Below are 14,108 nucleotides of genomic sequence, written 5' to 3'. Positions count from 1 at the left end.
AAAGCCCTTGGCAGTGAAGTTGAGCAAATGATCCTGCCAAGTGATCCTGGGTCTGAATATTTAAGCAGATATGAGTTTGAAATGCAGCTGTTTATGAGCATATTTATAGGAAACTCGGGTCTCCCGTGGTCTTTGCTCCTAAAGACCAAAAGTATCAAAACAGCAGGCAAAACTCCTGAGTGAGGATGGAACCAGATTAAAATGTAATTGGAAGGGGCAGCTAGGTGGCGCAGTGGATAGAGCACAGGCCCTGGATTCATGAGGACCTGAGTTCAAATCTGGCCTCAGACACTTAACACTTACTAGCTGTGTGACCCTGGGCCCAATTGCCTCACCAAAAAAAAAAAACTGTAATTGGAAAATGTCTAACAAAATAAATAAAAATACAATACAACACTGAGAATGTTAATTTGGGGTTTCTAAATCAATATGCATCAGCAAGGATCCAATTCTATTTGAGTATGATAACAGAGCTCTAGATATAAGAATCATCTCATTAAGGCAATAAAAATGATGCCACTTTACACTATTATAAATTTATTCCACAGCAGCCAATAACCACATAGGGTCTTACTCTAGTGCATATAACCTAGTGCACAGTAGAAACATTCACCTCAGGGCAGCTAGGTGGCACAGTAGATAAAGCACCTGCCCTGGATTCAGGAGGACCTGAGTTCAAATCTGACCTCAGACACTTGACACTTACTAGCTGTGTGACCCTGGGTAAGTCCCCATTGCCCCACCAAAAAAAGAAAAAAGAAAGAAACATCCTCAGTCCTAACAGGGTCAGCCATTGCTCTAACCACACTTGCACATGCTAGGAACCATAGGGACAACATTCCAGACACCAACTGAGAAATATCTTGCACTCAAAGGCTTAATGGCTATTCCAATAGAGAGGAGAGGTGCAACAGCCTCAATCATAAACAAAATCAGGGCATTGATGAATTCACTGGATTAAAGTCAGAGGCCTTGTTCTGGCTGTGGTAGCTTCAGTGATACTTCAAGTATTTTATGAGAATTGAATTGAATTATGGATGTCTGGCATTAATCTTCCTGAGCATGCCCTTAAGGTAAGGAAGAGGTGAGCAGTTATGCAGATGTGTGACCTAGGGACCAGCAAGGTCAGCATGGGTCATTTACTCTAATGCTAAGTCAAACGGACAAGCTTTTAGTGGTTGTTGTCCTTCATTCTCGAAGAGGACCAAAATGACATCACTATGTTAGAGTCAAATTACAGTGTGTCTGACTGTGGCTGATCAAACCAATATGAGCTCAGAATGCTCTACCACAGGTTGGGTTGGATTCTCTAAATTTGAGCATCTCGTGTTTCTTTTGAGCTCCTTCAATTCTACTTTGCTCATTGAGCATAGCAACTTCTTTGAGGAGGGCACACCATGCTGGGCAGTCCTGTGCCAGTATCTCCCTCCTATATCACACCATCAATTCTAAAATTCTTCAGAGAGATCTTGAGAATGTCTTTGTTTTGCTCCTTCTGACTATCCTGTGAGCACTTGCTTTGTGTGAGTTCTCCATAAAATACTCTTTTAGGCAAGAGTAAATTGGCATTCAAACAACATGGCCAGCCCATTGAAGTTGCCCTCTCTTCAGTAGAGTTTGAATGCTTGGCAGTTTAGTTTGAGAAGGACCTCAGTGTCTGGTACTATATCCTGTCAGGTGATCTTCAGAATCTTCCTAAGACAATTCAAATGGAAGCAATTCAGTTTCCTGGTATGGCCCTGGTATACTGCCCAGGTTTCACAGGTATACAACATTTGCTAGACACTGTGTTAAATGCTGGGGATACAGAGAAAAAATAAAAAGAATCCTTGCTCTCGAGGAGGTCACAATCTAAAGGAGGGGATTTCAAACAACTCTGTACAAATGATATCAGAATAAACTGGAGATAATCAACAGAGAAGACACTAGCAGTAAGAGGGATCTGGAAAGGTCTCTTTCAGAAGATAGAATTTTGGGGGCAGCTAGGTGGTGCAGTGAATAAAGCACAGGCCTTGTATTCAGGATGACTTGAGTTGAAATCCAGTTTCAGACACTTGACAGTTACTAGCTGTGTGACCCTGGGCAAGTCACTTAACCCTCATTGCCCCGCAAAAGAAGAAGAAGAGTTGGAAGATGGAGTGTAGTGTCTGAGGAATAGCCAAGAGACAAGGGTTACTGAATAATAGAGTACAAGCAGGTAAGTAATGTGTTTTTTTGTTTTTGGGGGGTTTTTTGGAGGGTCAATGAGGGTTAAGTGACTTGCCCCGGGTCACACAGCTAGTAACTGTCAAGTGTCCGAAACTGGATTTGAACTCAGGTCCTCCTGAATCCAAGGCCAGTGCTTTATCCACTGCGCCACCTAGCTGCCCTAGTAATGTGTTTTTTAAAAGACTATAAATATGGGGCAGCTAGGTGGCGCAGTGGATAAAGCACTGGCCTTGGATTCAGGAGGACCTGAGTTCAAATCCAGTTTCGGACACTTGACAGTTACTAGCTGTGTGACCCGGGGCAAGTCACTTAACCCTCATTGCTCCACCAAAAAAAAAGAAAGAAAGAAAGAAAGAAAAAAAACTATAAATATGGGAGGAAACCTGGTCATGAAGGGCTTTAAAAACCAAACTGATTATTTCATATTGGTCCTGCAGGTAATGGGGAGTTAATTGGGGGTGAATAACATGGTCAGCTATTTTAACATCAAATATTTAATCTCTACAACATTTCTGAAAACATCATTCTCAAGATGCAAAACATGCATCTTTATCATTTAATAGCCTACATAGTCATTAGAGCTCTCCTATCTACATCTAGCTGGCTCATCTGAGTACAAAGCTGATGCAGTCAAGGTCATGGGTCCAAACCTGATGCAGGCCAGCTAACTTTGTCTTGCTTCATTGTCACAGACTGTAACCCATGCCTACAAATTGTACTTTTTAGTCATAAAGTGTACTGGATGAGAGAATGTAGTGAGTTCGGTACATCCAAGGTGATATGCAGGAATTTTGTACCAATGGCATTCCCTAAATCCTTATGGCCACATAAAAATATAAGTAAATATGGAGCAGGGTTCTTCCAGTTGAGATCCAGGAAGTCTCAAATAAGGCGGTGTTTCCAAATTACTGAAGATGGTTAATGCCCTAAATATAATCCATTGCCACTATAAGCAAAATAGTTCCAGGGAATGGGGACTCAGTATCACCAATTTCTCAAATGAATGCAGATCCTGAAGCCAAGAAGATCTGGGTTTAAACCCTACCTCACTCACTACCTGTTTATAAGCCTCATCTGTGAAATGAAGGTGATAATACCTGTAGTACCAACTTCACAAGGTGGTTATAATGATCAACCATATTGTTGTTCTTGTTGTTCAGTTATTTCAGTAATATCCAACTCTCTATGACCCCATTTGAGGTTTTCTTGCAAAGATACTGGAGTAGATTGCCATTTCCTTCTCTAGCTGATTTTACAGATGAGGAAACTGAGGCAAACATGATTAAATTGACTTGCCCAAGTCACCCAGCTAGTAAGTATCTGGGGCCAGATTTGAACTCACAAAGATGTCTTTCTGACTCCAAGCCTAGCACTCTATCTACTGTGCCACCTAACTGCCTCTACAAATAATATAATGTAATTGATGTAAAGTGTTTCATAAACACTGAAGTGTTATATAAATCCCACTAATATATCATTATTTAAGAACACTTTGTTGCTACAAAGCCAGGGAGGAAGGAAAATGTTAACCTATCTTAGGAATGACAATGTGTCTCCTTCCCAAAAACCTCTTTAGCAACACCTTCTGGGTCCAAGTAGTCTCTTCCTTTTCCTGCTTATAGAATTCTCATCTCTGGGTTAAGCCCAAAGAGAGTCTGGCTTCTATAAGCATGGACTGGGAGCTTTCTCTCATATTCTCTGGCTCTTTATGCCCCCACATTGGAGCCCAGGGAAAACCCCTTGAAATTTACATTTGACTTATGCCTAGGGTCTCCCCAAAAGGAATTATCAGGGTCCTTACTAGAAAGTTATTCAATGGACAAGGTAATTCTGATATAGGACAGCTATTTATTTCCTCTAGACGAAAGAAATGCTTCAGACACAAAACACTCATAAGTTTACATCAACAAAGACTTAAAACATCAAACAATAACCCATAACTCTTATTATACTTTCCTAAAATATTAAAACATAAAATAGTTTGTAAGACTTTAAACAAGCATTTCACCATCACTTTGGCTCGGCAACTGTCTGAACATCTCCTTCAGGGTCTATATCTTCTGACAAGCCAGATAGCATGGTTAATTCTTAAATTAGAGGCAATCTTGTCCTTCAAAAAAATATTTTAGAATTTAAAAGGGGCACCTTCTGCTACCAGTCACCTGAAGCTCTCAATGATTACAGAACTCTCCAGTTTACCAGGTAAGTTCCTGGAAATGTCCATCTCAGTATCATTATTTGACCACCTGTGCTCAGGGAAAAACAACATAAAACTGAAGAGTCATCTCCAGGTTTGAATTTAGTCTCAATCAAACTGAACACTTATGAGTAGCTAGAATAAACTACCAGGAATAGAGAGCCGTCAAGCTACTAGTTCAGGGGAGAGGCAAAAGAAAGTGGAAGCTGTTCTTCCCTTCAAAGTATACTGAGCAGGCAGCTCTTGCTATTCAGTGGCTCTTCAACAGAGCACTTTCCCTCACCTTTCATGGCTTCAGCATGAACCAAAAGACCAATTAGGTGATTGTTTCAGCAATCTCAAGTGTAAATCCGTCATCGTTCAGCCACATATGTCACCCCAAGTATTCTGGAGGGCTTGGTACAGCTCCATGCATGTTCCATACAGTGGGCCCCTACTGGTCCATAATCATGCTTTTCTGTAGGTGTGCTGTGGCCAGAGTTGGTCAATGAGGGCTCCCCTAATTGCTTCCCTTGCACCTTTTTATCCAATTAAAATGTGAGTCTCTATGTTACACAAGAAGGAATTCAGTTAACCTTCCTCTCTCACTAGCATCCAAGGAGTGCTAGATGCCGATTGCAGTCTCCTAGAAAAGGACATTTGTTTTATGAAGCCATTCACTTGATGTTCACAGAGAACTTCCAAAACAGAAGCACACATCCAATGATGTTTAATTTCTTCTGGAGAAAACAGAGTGCAAGATCTTTGTACATTTCAGGGAGGTGTTTCCATTTTTATTCTACCTGGAACAGCCCTTCTGAGCCAGCTCTTAACATAGAATGCTTTTTTTCTTCTCTTGTTCTTTTTAACAAATTTAGAATTTACTTAATCCATAATTAAGACAATCAGACTTTTGTACATTCCCATCTGTATCTATGATAACCTAAAACGCTTAAGGTTAACCAGTGACTCTATAGAATGTAAAGTCTCATAGATTAGGGGGTTTCCAACCTTCTTTTGGTCCCTATACTTCTTAGTTTTTTCAGTAAGCCTTCCCATTATCCTTATTCAATATGAAAGAAAACAATTTGTAGTGATCATCATGCACATGCACACAATAAGTAAAATAAGAGATTAATTTTTCTTCTCTAAGAGTACACTGAGGGAGCGGCTAGGTGGCACAGTGGATAAAGCACCGGCCCTGGATTCAGGAGTACCCGAGTTCAAATCCGGCATCAGACACTTGACACTTACTAGCTGCGTGACCCTGGGCGAGTCACTTAACCCCCATTGCCCCACAAAAAAAAAAATAGTACATTGAAATATTTTGTAACTTCTTTTTTTTTTTTTTTTAATTTTTGGTGAGGCAATGGGGGTTAAGTGACTTGCCTGAGGTCACACGGCTAGTAAGTGTTAAGTGTCTTTGGCCAGATTTGAACTTGGGTCCTCCTGACTCCAGGACCAGTGCTCTATCCACTGTGCCACCTAGCTGCCCCAATATTTTGTAACTTCTTAAGACCCTTGTTCTCCAGGTTGAGAAAGAACCCCTCTTGTTCATAAGATCATAGATTTAGAGCTGATAGGACTTTATAGTCCATTGAGTCCAACCCTCTCATTTTAGAGATGAAAAAACTGAGATTGAGAGTAATTAAGTTACTTACTCATGATCATGCATCTAGTAAATATTTGAGACAGAATTTAAACCCATAACTTCATGAGACTATATCTATAATTTTATTCCCTATATTAGGGATTCTTAACCTTTTTTTTCTATCATGGACCCCATTGGTAGTCTGGCAAAGCCTATGGACCCCTTCTCAGAATCATGTTCTTAAATGCATACAATAAAATACATAGGATTATAAAGTAAACCAATTATATTCAAGTAATGGACATTAAAATATCCTTATAAACAACACAAACCCAAGTTAAGAACCCCTACCCTATAACATGCTACCAAATTCCTCAAAAACATATAAAGAAACATGTATGCTCTCATATTTTCAAAAGAGAAATAGTGATTTCTACATAAATTGCTAAGCTCTCAATGGTTGGTTTTTATAGCTTCAGTAATGTGATCAGTAAACATTTTCAATTATATATACCACTTTAATGGCTGTCAATTTAATGGATCATAAAACTCAAGTGTTTCAAGTAGTTCTTTAATTTTTCTTTCCATGATTAGGGACAAGCCATTGACTGTCAATATGGAATATTTCAATAATAAGTAGAAGCCCCTGTACTGTAACATGGCTCCCAAAGTTTTAACATCCAAATTTTTATCTTATTTGCCTCTAGGTCATTTGTAAAGAAAACAAAATATGTAGCCAGGCTTTCAGCAAAGATTATGGGGAATCGTTTTTCTGAAAGAACTAGGGTTCCTTCAGGGTTCAACCAAGGGAACAGATATGAATATTCCTAAAGACCCCAGGCTTAGCTTTCTGCTTTCACTAAAAGAGCTTAAAACTGCTGTACTGGCTTAAGAGTACTAGTCTTTAGAGAAATGGCTCTGCACCAGAAGTAGAGAAGAGACACCCAGAAAAGGAGTAGCTCTGCCTAGCATGTGACATGTACTACAAATTATTTCCTATCAAGGACATCAAGGATAACAGTTCATAATTAAGTTGTCCTGGGCACATGGGTTTCCTACTCATATGCCTCCATTCTAGGTTTTCTATAAGTTTTTGCTCACTCTCCCCAGTGGACATTACATGAATTGGTAGAAGAATGTGAACTAGGTTTGTGGGTAGACTATTATGATTATTCTTGGTTTTGCCATCTTGTTTAGTAAATGCATCATGAATAAGATTTAAAGGTATCAATTTGGTTGATTTGTTTAAATGTTAAGTATACCAGTGGGGGCTCAGGAGTTACAGTTGTATAGTAAATATATAACTCTTCTATATCAAAACCTGAAAGTGAGTTGTTGCATTAAGGCTCCCACCCTCTGGAATAACCATCACCACCAGCTTTTTAAGTAGGGTGAATAAGCCATCTCAGAGAGAGATAGTACCTAAGAAAGGAGATACCACTTGCTACACCCACACTACATATATAGATTGAATACAAGGTATTTGGGTGAGTTCTTAGTCTGAACTGGATTGTGTCATATGACCACCTTTCTGCAGTCTTGTTTCACCTCCCTCTAATTGATATTGTATTTGGCTATCATGTCTCTGTTGGCAAGGAGCTCATGTGTTTACTAGACACTATTTTGCCCTCCACAGACTGTTCAATTTCTCTAAGCTACAATTATCTACATAGTGACATCTTAAAAATCAGTTATTCAAAAGAGAGGGAGTGAATTCCCCCTCACTGGTTGTACCTGAGCAAGGAATAGATGCTATGATCAAGTATGTTATAGAGGGATTTTTTTCAATGGTCCCTAAAGGTTCCTTGCAACCCTAAATTTTGTGATTTTATGAATAAAGGAACTAATGGAATTAAACTTAACTTCATTTTTCCTTCATACCCTTCTCCTTATTTAAAAAAAAAAGAAACAAAAAATTCTCTTCACCAATGCAACTGTGCTCAGAAGTGAATCCTCTTGAATACATATTAGGAACACTTCCTCAGGAAGGAAATCCCTGATCAGAATCTAATTTTCAGAGAATATCTATAAAGGACAGCATTGTAAAGGTAAAGTTCAGTCTAAAGATTTTTTTTTATCATTTTCACTCTTATTTGTAGTGGCAGTTATTTGTTGGAGTGGTTTATTCAGACCTCCAGACTCAAAAGGTGTTTTCTCTAAAGGTGCATCCCATCTTTCAAAAATATTACTTTCCTTCACCATGATAGAGTTGCACTTCAGGGAGAATAATAATACTAATAATTTACTCTTGTCATGAACCTTTCATCCTTAGAGCTCAGAGCTTTTATTGATTGTTCACAAACCCTTCTCAACTGGTTTTACAGGTACTTGGCTCTCGTCCAACCATTTAGGCTCACCAGTCTGAGAACAAGGTCGAAGACCATTCGCATCAATTTGTGCCTTTGGGTGGCTTCATTTGCTCTGATGTTGCCTGTCTGGATATACTCGAAAGTCATCAAATTCAAAGATGGTTTTGAAAGTTGTGCTTTTGATTTAGCATCCCCTGATGATGTGCTTTGGTAAGTTGTTAAAACTTAGAGAAAATCAAGTTGAATTAAGTTGTCAAGTACTTCATCCCACTTGTCTGTGAGTGAGCAGCATTAGAGAACATCCTCTCAAGGTACTCAGCACACTCCTCTCCTCTCATCTCCTTGCTTTCCACAATCAGTTGGATACTTTCATTTTGGGTGGAGGAGAGCCTGCACATTTGGTAACCTTTATAAAAGATCCTGAATGTAAGATGGTACCAAATTGATTCAAATATACTTAAATGTTTGCTTTAAAGCAAGATACTTGATTAGCCATACTGGCATGGAACAATCAAAACCAGGAGAGTAATAAAGGGCTGACTGACTAAGTATAAGTCTATATCTAGATAACAATGACTCAACACTTAAGTTTGAATTGTGCCCCTAAGATATGTGACCATTTTTGCTTTTATTCAATAGTTTCAGTCATGAACAACTCTTCTCGACCCCATTTGGAACTTTTTGGCAAAGATATTAAAGTGGTTTGCTATTTCCTTCTCTAACTCATTTTACAGATGAGGAATGGAGATAAACAAGGTTAAATGACTTGCCCAGGGTCATACAACTAGTAAGTGTCTGAGGTCAAATTTGAACTCATGAAGATGAGTCCTCCTGACTTCTGGCCTGGCACTTTAACCACTGGGCCACCTACCTGCCCATATGACCATTGGTTATCTGTAAATAGCTGTCAACTTCCCCCCCACTGTCTGTAAAATGAGAATGGGAATAGATGACCTTTAGTATCCCTTCCACTTCTAAATCTATGCTCTTTTCAGCTATTTGAAAAGTGCTAATCAAAATAACCAGGTAGAGTTTTGTTTATCTACAAAACATAAAATACTCCTCCTGGCTGAATTTTTTTTTCCCACTTGATCAAACTAGTTTTAACTGAATTGACCAACCTGATCACTTGTTTAGCATTAGATAGACAAATAGTGGGAGTGGCTGAATGCCAGGTTCTGCAACAGAAGCGATGGTCACCAACAAATCTGCATAGATGTTCTGTATGGAAAGGATTTCTGCTCATCACTTACTTATTTCTCCTTTAGTCCCAGTTACACATGGAGATTATAATTCCTAAAGGATGAGTTGTAAAACCTCCTAAAAGACAGCAGGAATAAGGGAAGTTTAACAAATGTAGATCATGGACTTGATAAAAGGAAGAAATGGAAATGGAAGCATTTTGTATTAGTAGCGACCTCTGCTTCTATTCCTGTCTGCTCCTTTCACTCTGGCATTAGGACTTTATACCATGACTTGCTCTCTGGAGAAAACAAATTCACCAATCCCCTGAGCAGAGAGAGAAGGTGAACAACTTGTCATTTACAGGCTTGCCAATATTACACACACACACACCATCAATTAAGTGATAAACATTAAGTGCCTTCTATATAGGTACCAGGCACCTGAGGATAGAAAAGGAGACAATCAGGGAACAGATCTTCCAGAGGGAACAGGAGGTTAATATTGTTCAGTAGTTCAGGGGAGTCTGACTCTTCATGACCCTGTGGACCATACTGTCCATGGGGTTTTCTTGGAAAAGATACTGGAGTGCCTTAACATTTCCTTCTCCAGGGAATTAAGGCAAACAGAGGTTAAATGACTTGCCCAGAGTCACACAGCTAGTAAGTGTCTGAGGCTGGATTTGAACTAGGTCTTCCTGACTCAAGGCTCAGTGCTCCATCCTCTAAACCATTTAGCTGCTTTATATGTTGGTACATATGAAGAAAATAGAATCATACTCACAGACCAAGTGTCCTTCCTCACACTGAAGAAATATGAAATAATCTTAATTGAATTGACAGCAAAATTATCCTAAATAATTAGCTCCTTTTCATTCTCTATGTATCTCCACTTGGACCACTCTCATCACTAAAGAGGTTCAGAGAGAGGGCAAACATTGTATTGTAAAGGGGTCCTTTACAAGGTCCATGGATAGATTTCAGGGGATCCATAAACTTGAATGGGGAAAAATAACATCTTTATTTGGTTTCTTTTGCAATCCTATGTTGTTCTATTTTATGCATCTAAAAACATACTGAAAGAGGTTAGCAGGCTGCCAAAGAGGCCCAAGACACACGAAAGGTTAAGAACACCTGTTCATCTTGCTCAGTATCCACACATCCATGCACTCGAACTTGGAGGATGTCTTCCTAGACCTGTTCATGTAGGAAAACACACAAAACCTCATTCATATTTTTACCCCAGTCTGAAGAAACATTATGAAGTGCTATGAACTATTGAGTAAATTCTCAGTCTAATGTCAGTATGGCATCCATTCTCTTTTTACTGTTTTGCTTTACAGGTACACACTTTACTTGACTATAACAACATTCTTTTTCCCTTTGCCCTTGATTTTGGTGTGCTATATTTTAATTTTATGTTACACCTGGGAAATGTACCAACAAAACAAGAAAGCAGGCTGGTAAGAGTCTACTTTATTATCTTTTTGATTAATTAAACTTCGTGGATCCTAATATACCTGCAACATCGCTACATAAATATCATTTTAAATGAGTGTATGTGTGTATAATATGGATATGGATATGACTACATATATTATGTGTGTATGCAAGAAAGAAGAGAGAGAGGGGAGAGAGAGAGAGAGAGAGAGAGAGAGAGAGAGAGAGAGAGAGAGAGAGAGAGAGAGAGAGAGAAGGAGGGGAGAGGTACTATTTAGTGAATAGAGAGCTGTCCTGGAAACTAGGAAGATCCTTGTTGTTCCAGTCCTGCTTCTGATGCATACTGGCTGTGTGACCTTGGACAAGTCACTTAATTTCTCATAGCTTTCTAGGAAACTTTTTAAGACTATAAATTATATATTGCAGAGAAGTTGCCAACCTATACTGATAGAGAAAATTTACTCACCCAGGAAGACAAGTTTCTCTCTTCTCTCTCTCTCTCTCTCTCTCTCACACACACACACACACACACACACACACACACACACACATACACACTGACATACACACAAAAACGTTCCAAAAGGACAGTACCACTTCAAACTATTAAAGTTTAAAAACTGCTAATAGCTTAAAAACTACTCTAAGACTTTTAGGATCTGCATAGGTGTATATGTATATGCATGTGTATATATGTATATTGTGCTAAAAGTCATATATTATATTATGTGTTATATATGCATGTATGTCCATGTATATATTTATAAAAATCATGCTGTCATATATACATATATTTGTATATTTATATGAATGTATATATGTGTGTATATACACATATATATGGCAACATGGTATTGTATAAATATATGTGTGTATACCTACCTATATGGAAGTATGGTATAGTGGTTAAAGCAGTAGCCTCAATCAGCAAAATGCAATATTTTTAAACTATTATCTCTAAGTCATAGACCATTGCTTTCAAGAGTAGTATCAGTAATATCCACTTGGGGAAGTTTTCAGTTAAGTATCTAAATGCAGAGCCATAAACTAGGAGTATTTTAACCTGGGGCAAAATCATTCACAGGAGCAAGAGTGGTAGGCAGTAGTGGCACTGACAATATGAGTAAGACAGTACTTAGTGCAAGGAAGAGAATGGTCTGTTCTCCTGAAGGAGTTGAGAGGGAAGGTGAGCCTCAGGAAAAGGCACCCAAGCCAAGAGGTAGGCATGGCCTGGGAGTAGTTTTGTCAGCTGCAGCATGCAAAGACCCTTAGGTGAGGCATTAGGACAGTAAGTAACGATACTGGGAGGAGAGGTGGAAGCTTGTCTTCCAGGTGACTAAACATGTCCCCACACTAAAATGTTAGCATCCTAGGAGAAAGCCCCATTTGGTCCATCAAAATATAAATCTTAAGTCTTGAGTATCTAAATGTGAATTCATATTATATGCCTGGTAAGTTTTTAAAAGATGTACATTTCACTAAAAAATCATTAGGAGCCATACTGAAATTTCTAAGAAATCATTTTCTTCTCATTCCTATTACCCTGGTCTATATGTTCAATTCTCTGCTGACATATCCTTTGCAGTTATAACCCTAGCATTCCCAGGCAAAGAGTCCTGAAGTTGACAAGAATGGTCCTGGTGCTGGTGGGGGTGTTTGTCCTGAGCGCCACACCCTATCATGTCATACAGCTGGTAAACCTGCAGATGGCACAACCAACGCTGACTTTCTATGTGAGCTATTACCTCTCTATCTGCCTCAGCTATGCCAGCAGTGGGATCAACCCCTTTCTCTACATCCTGTTGAGTGCAATTTCCGGAACGTCTGACTCAGTGTATCCATATCCAAAGGAAGATGACTGAAAGAGAAATAACAATATTGAAACACACTGAAATCAAGCTTTTAGTGAATGTCCTTGGCTCATTGAGGGCACTGAAAAGCATATTGGCCTAGATAAGGCCGTTTCTGGAGGTATATAGAGTGGGCTCAAAAGAATGTAGTAATAACCTTTATTCTTGTTCAAGTGTGATACTCAGTGTCATAGGTCATTAATGAAACAGGTCAAATGCAATGAATTCAATGTATTCATTGTGGCTAAGGTTTTGTTTCCTGTTTGGAGGCAGGAGTTACATTAAGATGCCTGAAGTTCCCAGTAGTTTGTGTTTGTTATCAGCAACCTGTATCACCACACCGACACAGATTGCCAACTAGCTTAGTCACCTGGCCACATAGCCTTCTATTCTATGGCCTCCCCATAGCACTGCCCTCAAGGTCCTTGTCACCGGACTGCCTTTTAATGAGATCCTATTAGTACTTAAGTACAAAAGACCCTTTTAAGAAGAGGTCTTATTCTTATTTTCTCACTGTAGCACCTAGTGCATAGTGAGGTCCCAGGGTGCTCTGGCTTCTTCTACTTGCTCTCCCCCTCCCCTTATGTTGAGGAAAAAATTTAAAAAGCAAAGTATTATTATCTCTACTGTGTGCTTCTGAGTCTAGCTCAGAAGTCTAGCATTGAAATCTCTAGATTTAAAAATCTCCAGATTAAGTCAAAAGTCTAGACTCTAAGATTTTAAGATTTTAAGATATAATACAAGAAGTCACAAGTATATTTTGTGATTTAATAATTTGCTATTGTTTATTGTCATTAGTGTTTGTTGTTGCTGTTGTTGTACTTCCAAACCATGGGAAATGGATTACACACTGTAGAGTTTCCATCAGATTGTTAACCCACCACCTGATATATCATCTTCATGTTAAGGAGCATTCCTATATAAATAGTCAAAAGTATATCATTTTCAAATCATAGGCATTCATTGTGGACCATTTTTCCTCTTGTTATACATATAATATGTGCATAAATTGAAGAAAAATATTCATGCTTTTAGAGCAGAAAGCAAAACTTATTTCAAATGGCAAATGAAATTGATAAACTAACCTCCATTACTGAAACACATAAATAATTTGCATCACCGACAATTGGATCTAATCTTTAATCAGCCTTTCAGGAAAGATTCTAATAACCTACCTTCCCCTTGAGACTAAGATTCTCTCTAGTGAATCAAACTGGTAAAACATTAAATACAGACAATACTTGAAAGATACTGTACTTAGAACTTGAGTTTAATCCAAGAGAAAACCATTTGAAACATGTTTAGGCTTTTTTTCTATTGCAATATCTAATTACAGGTATGCATGGTGCCAAT

General features: G+C 38.7%; 1 protein-coding gene across 1 annotated transcript in view; it reads left to right on the top strand.

Moving 5' to 3' along the window:
• Window positions 1-12,811, top strand: part of MCHR2 (melanin concentrating hormone receptor 2) — a 58,174-nt gene extending 45,363 nt beyond the window's left edge. The window contains 5 exon segments of the mRNA XM_043964519.1: window positions 8,300-8,494; window positions 10,809-10,928; window positions 12,491-12,712; window positions 12,714-12,785; window positions 12,787-12,811. Coding sequence (XP_043820454.1) covers window positions 8,300-8,494; window positions 10,809-10,928; window positions 12,491-12,712; window positions 12,714-12,785; window positions 12,787-12,811 — 634 coding nt within the window.
• Window positions 12,812-14,108: the final 1,297 nt, after the last annotated feature.

The sequence above is a fragment of the Dromiciops gliroides genome, chromosome 4 (assembly GCF_019393635.1).
Source record: "Dromiciops gliroides isolate mDroGli1 chromosome 4, mDroGli1.pri, whole genome shotgun sequence".
Classification (NCBI taxonomy): domain Eukaryota; kingdom Metazoa; phylum Chordata; class Mammalia; order Microbiotheria; family Microbiotheriidae; genus Dromiciops; species Dromiciops gliroides.
This window is presented reverse-complemented; position numbering and strand designations above follow the sequence as displayed.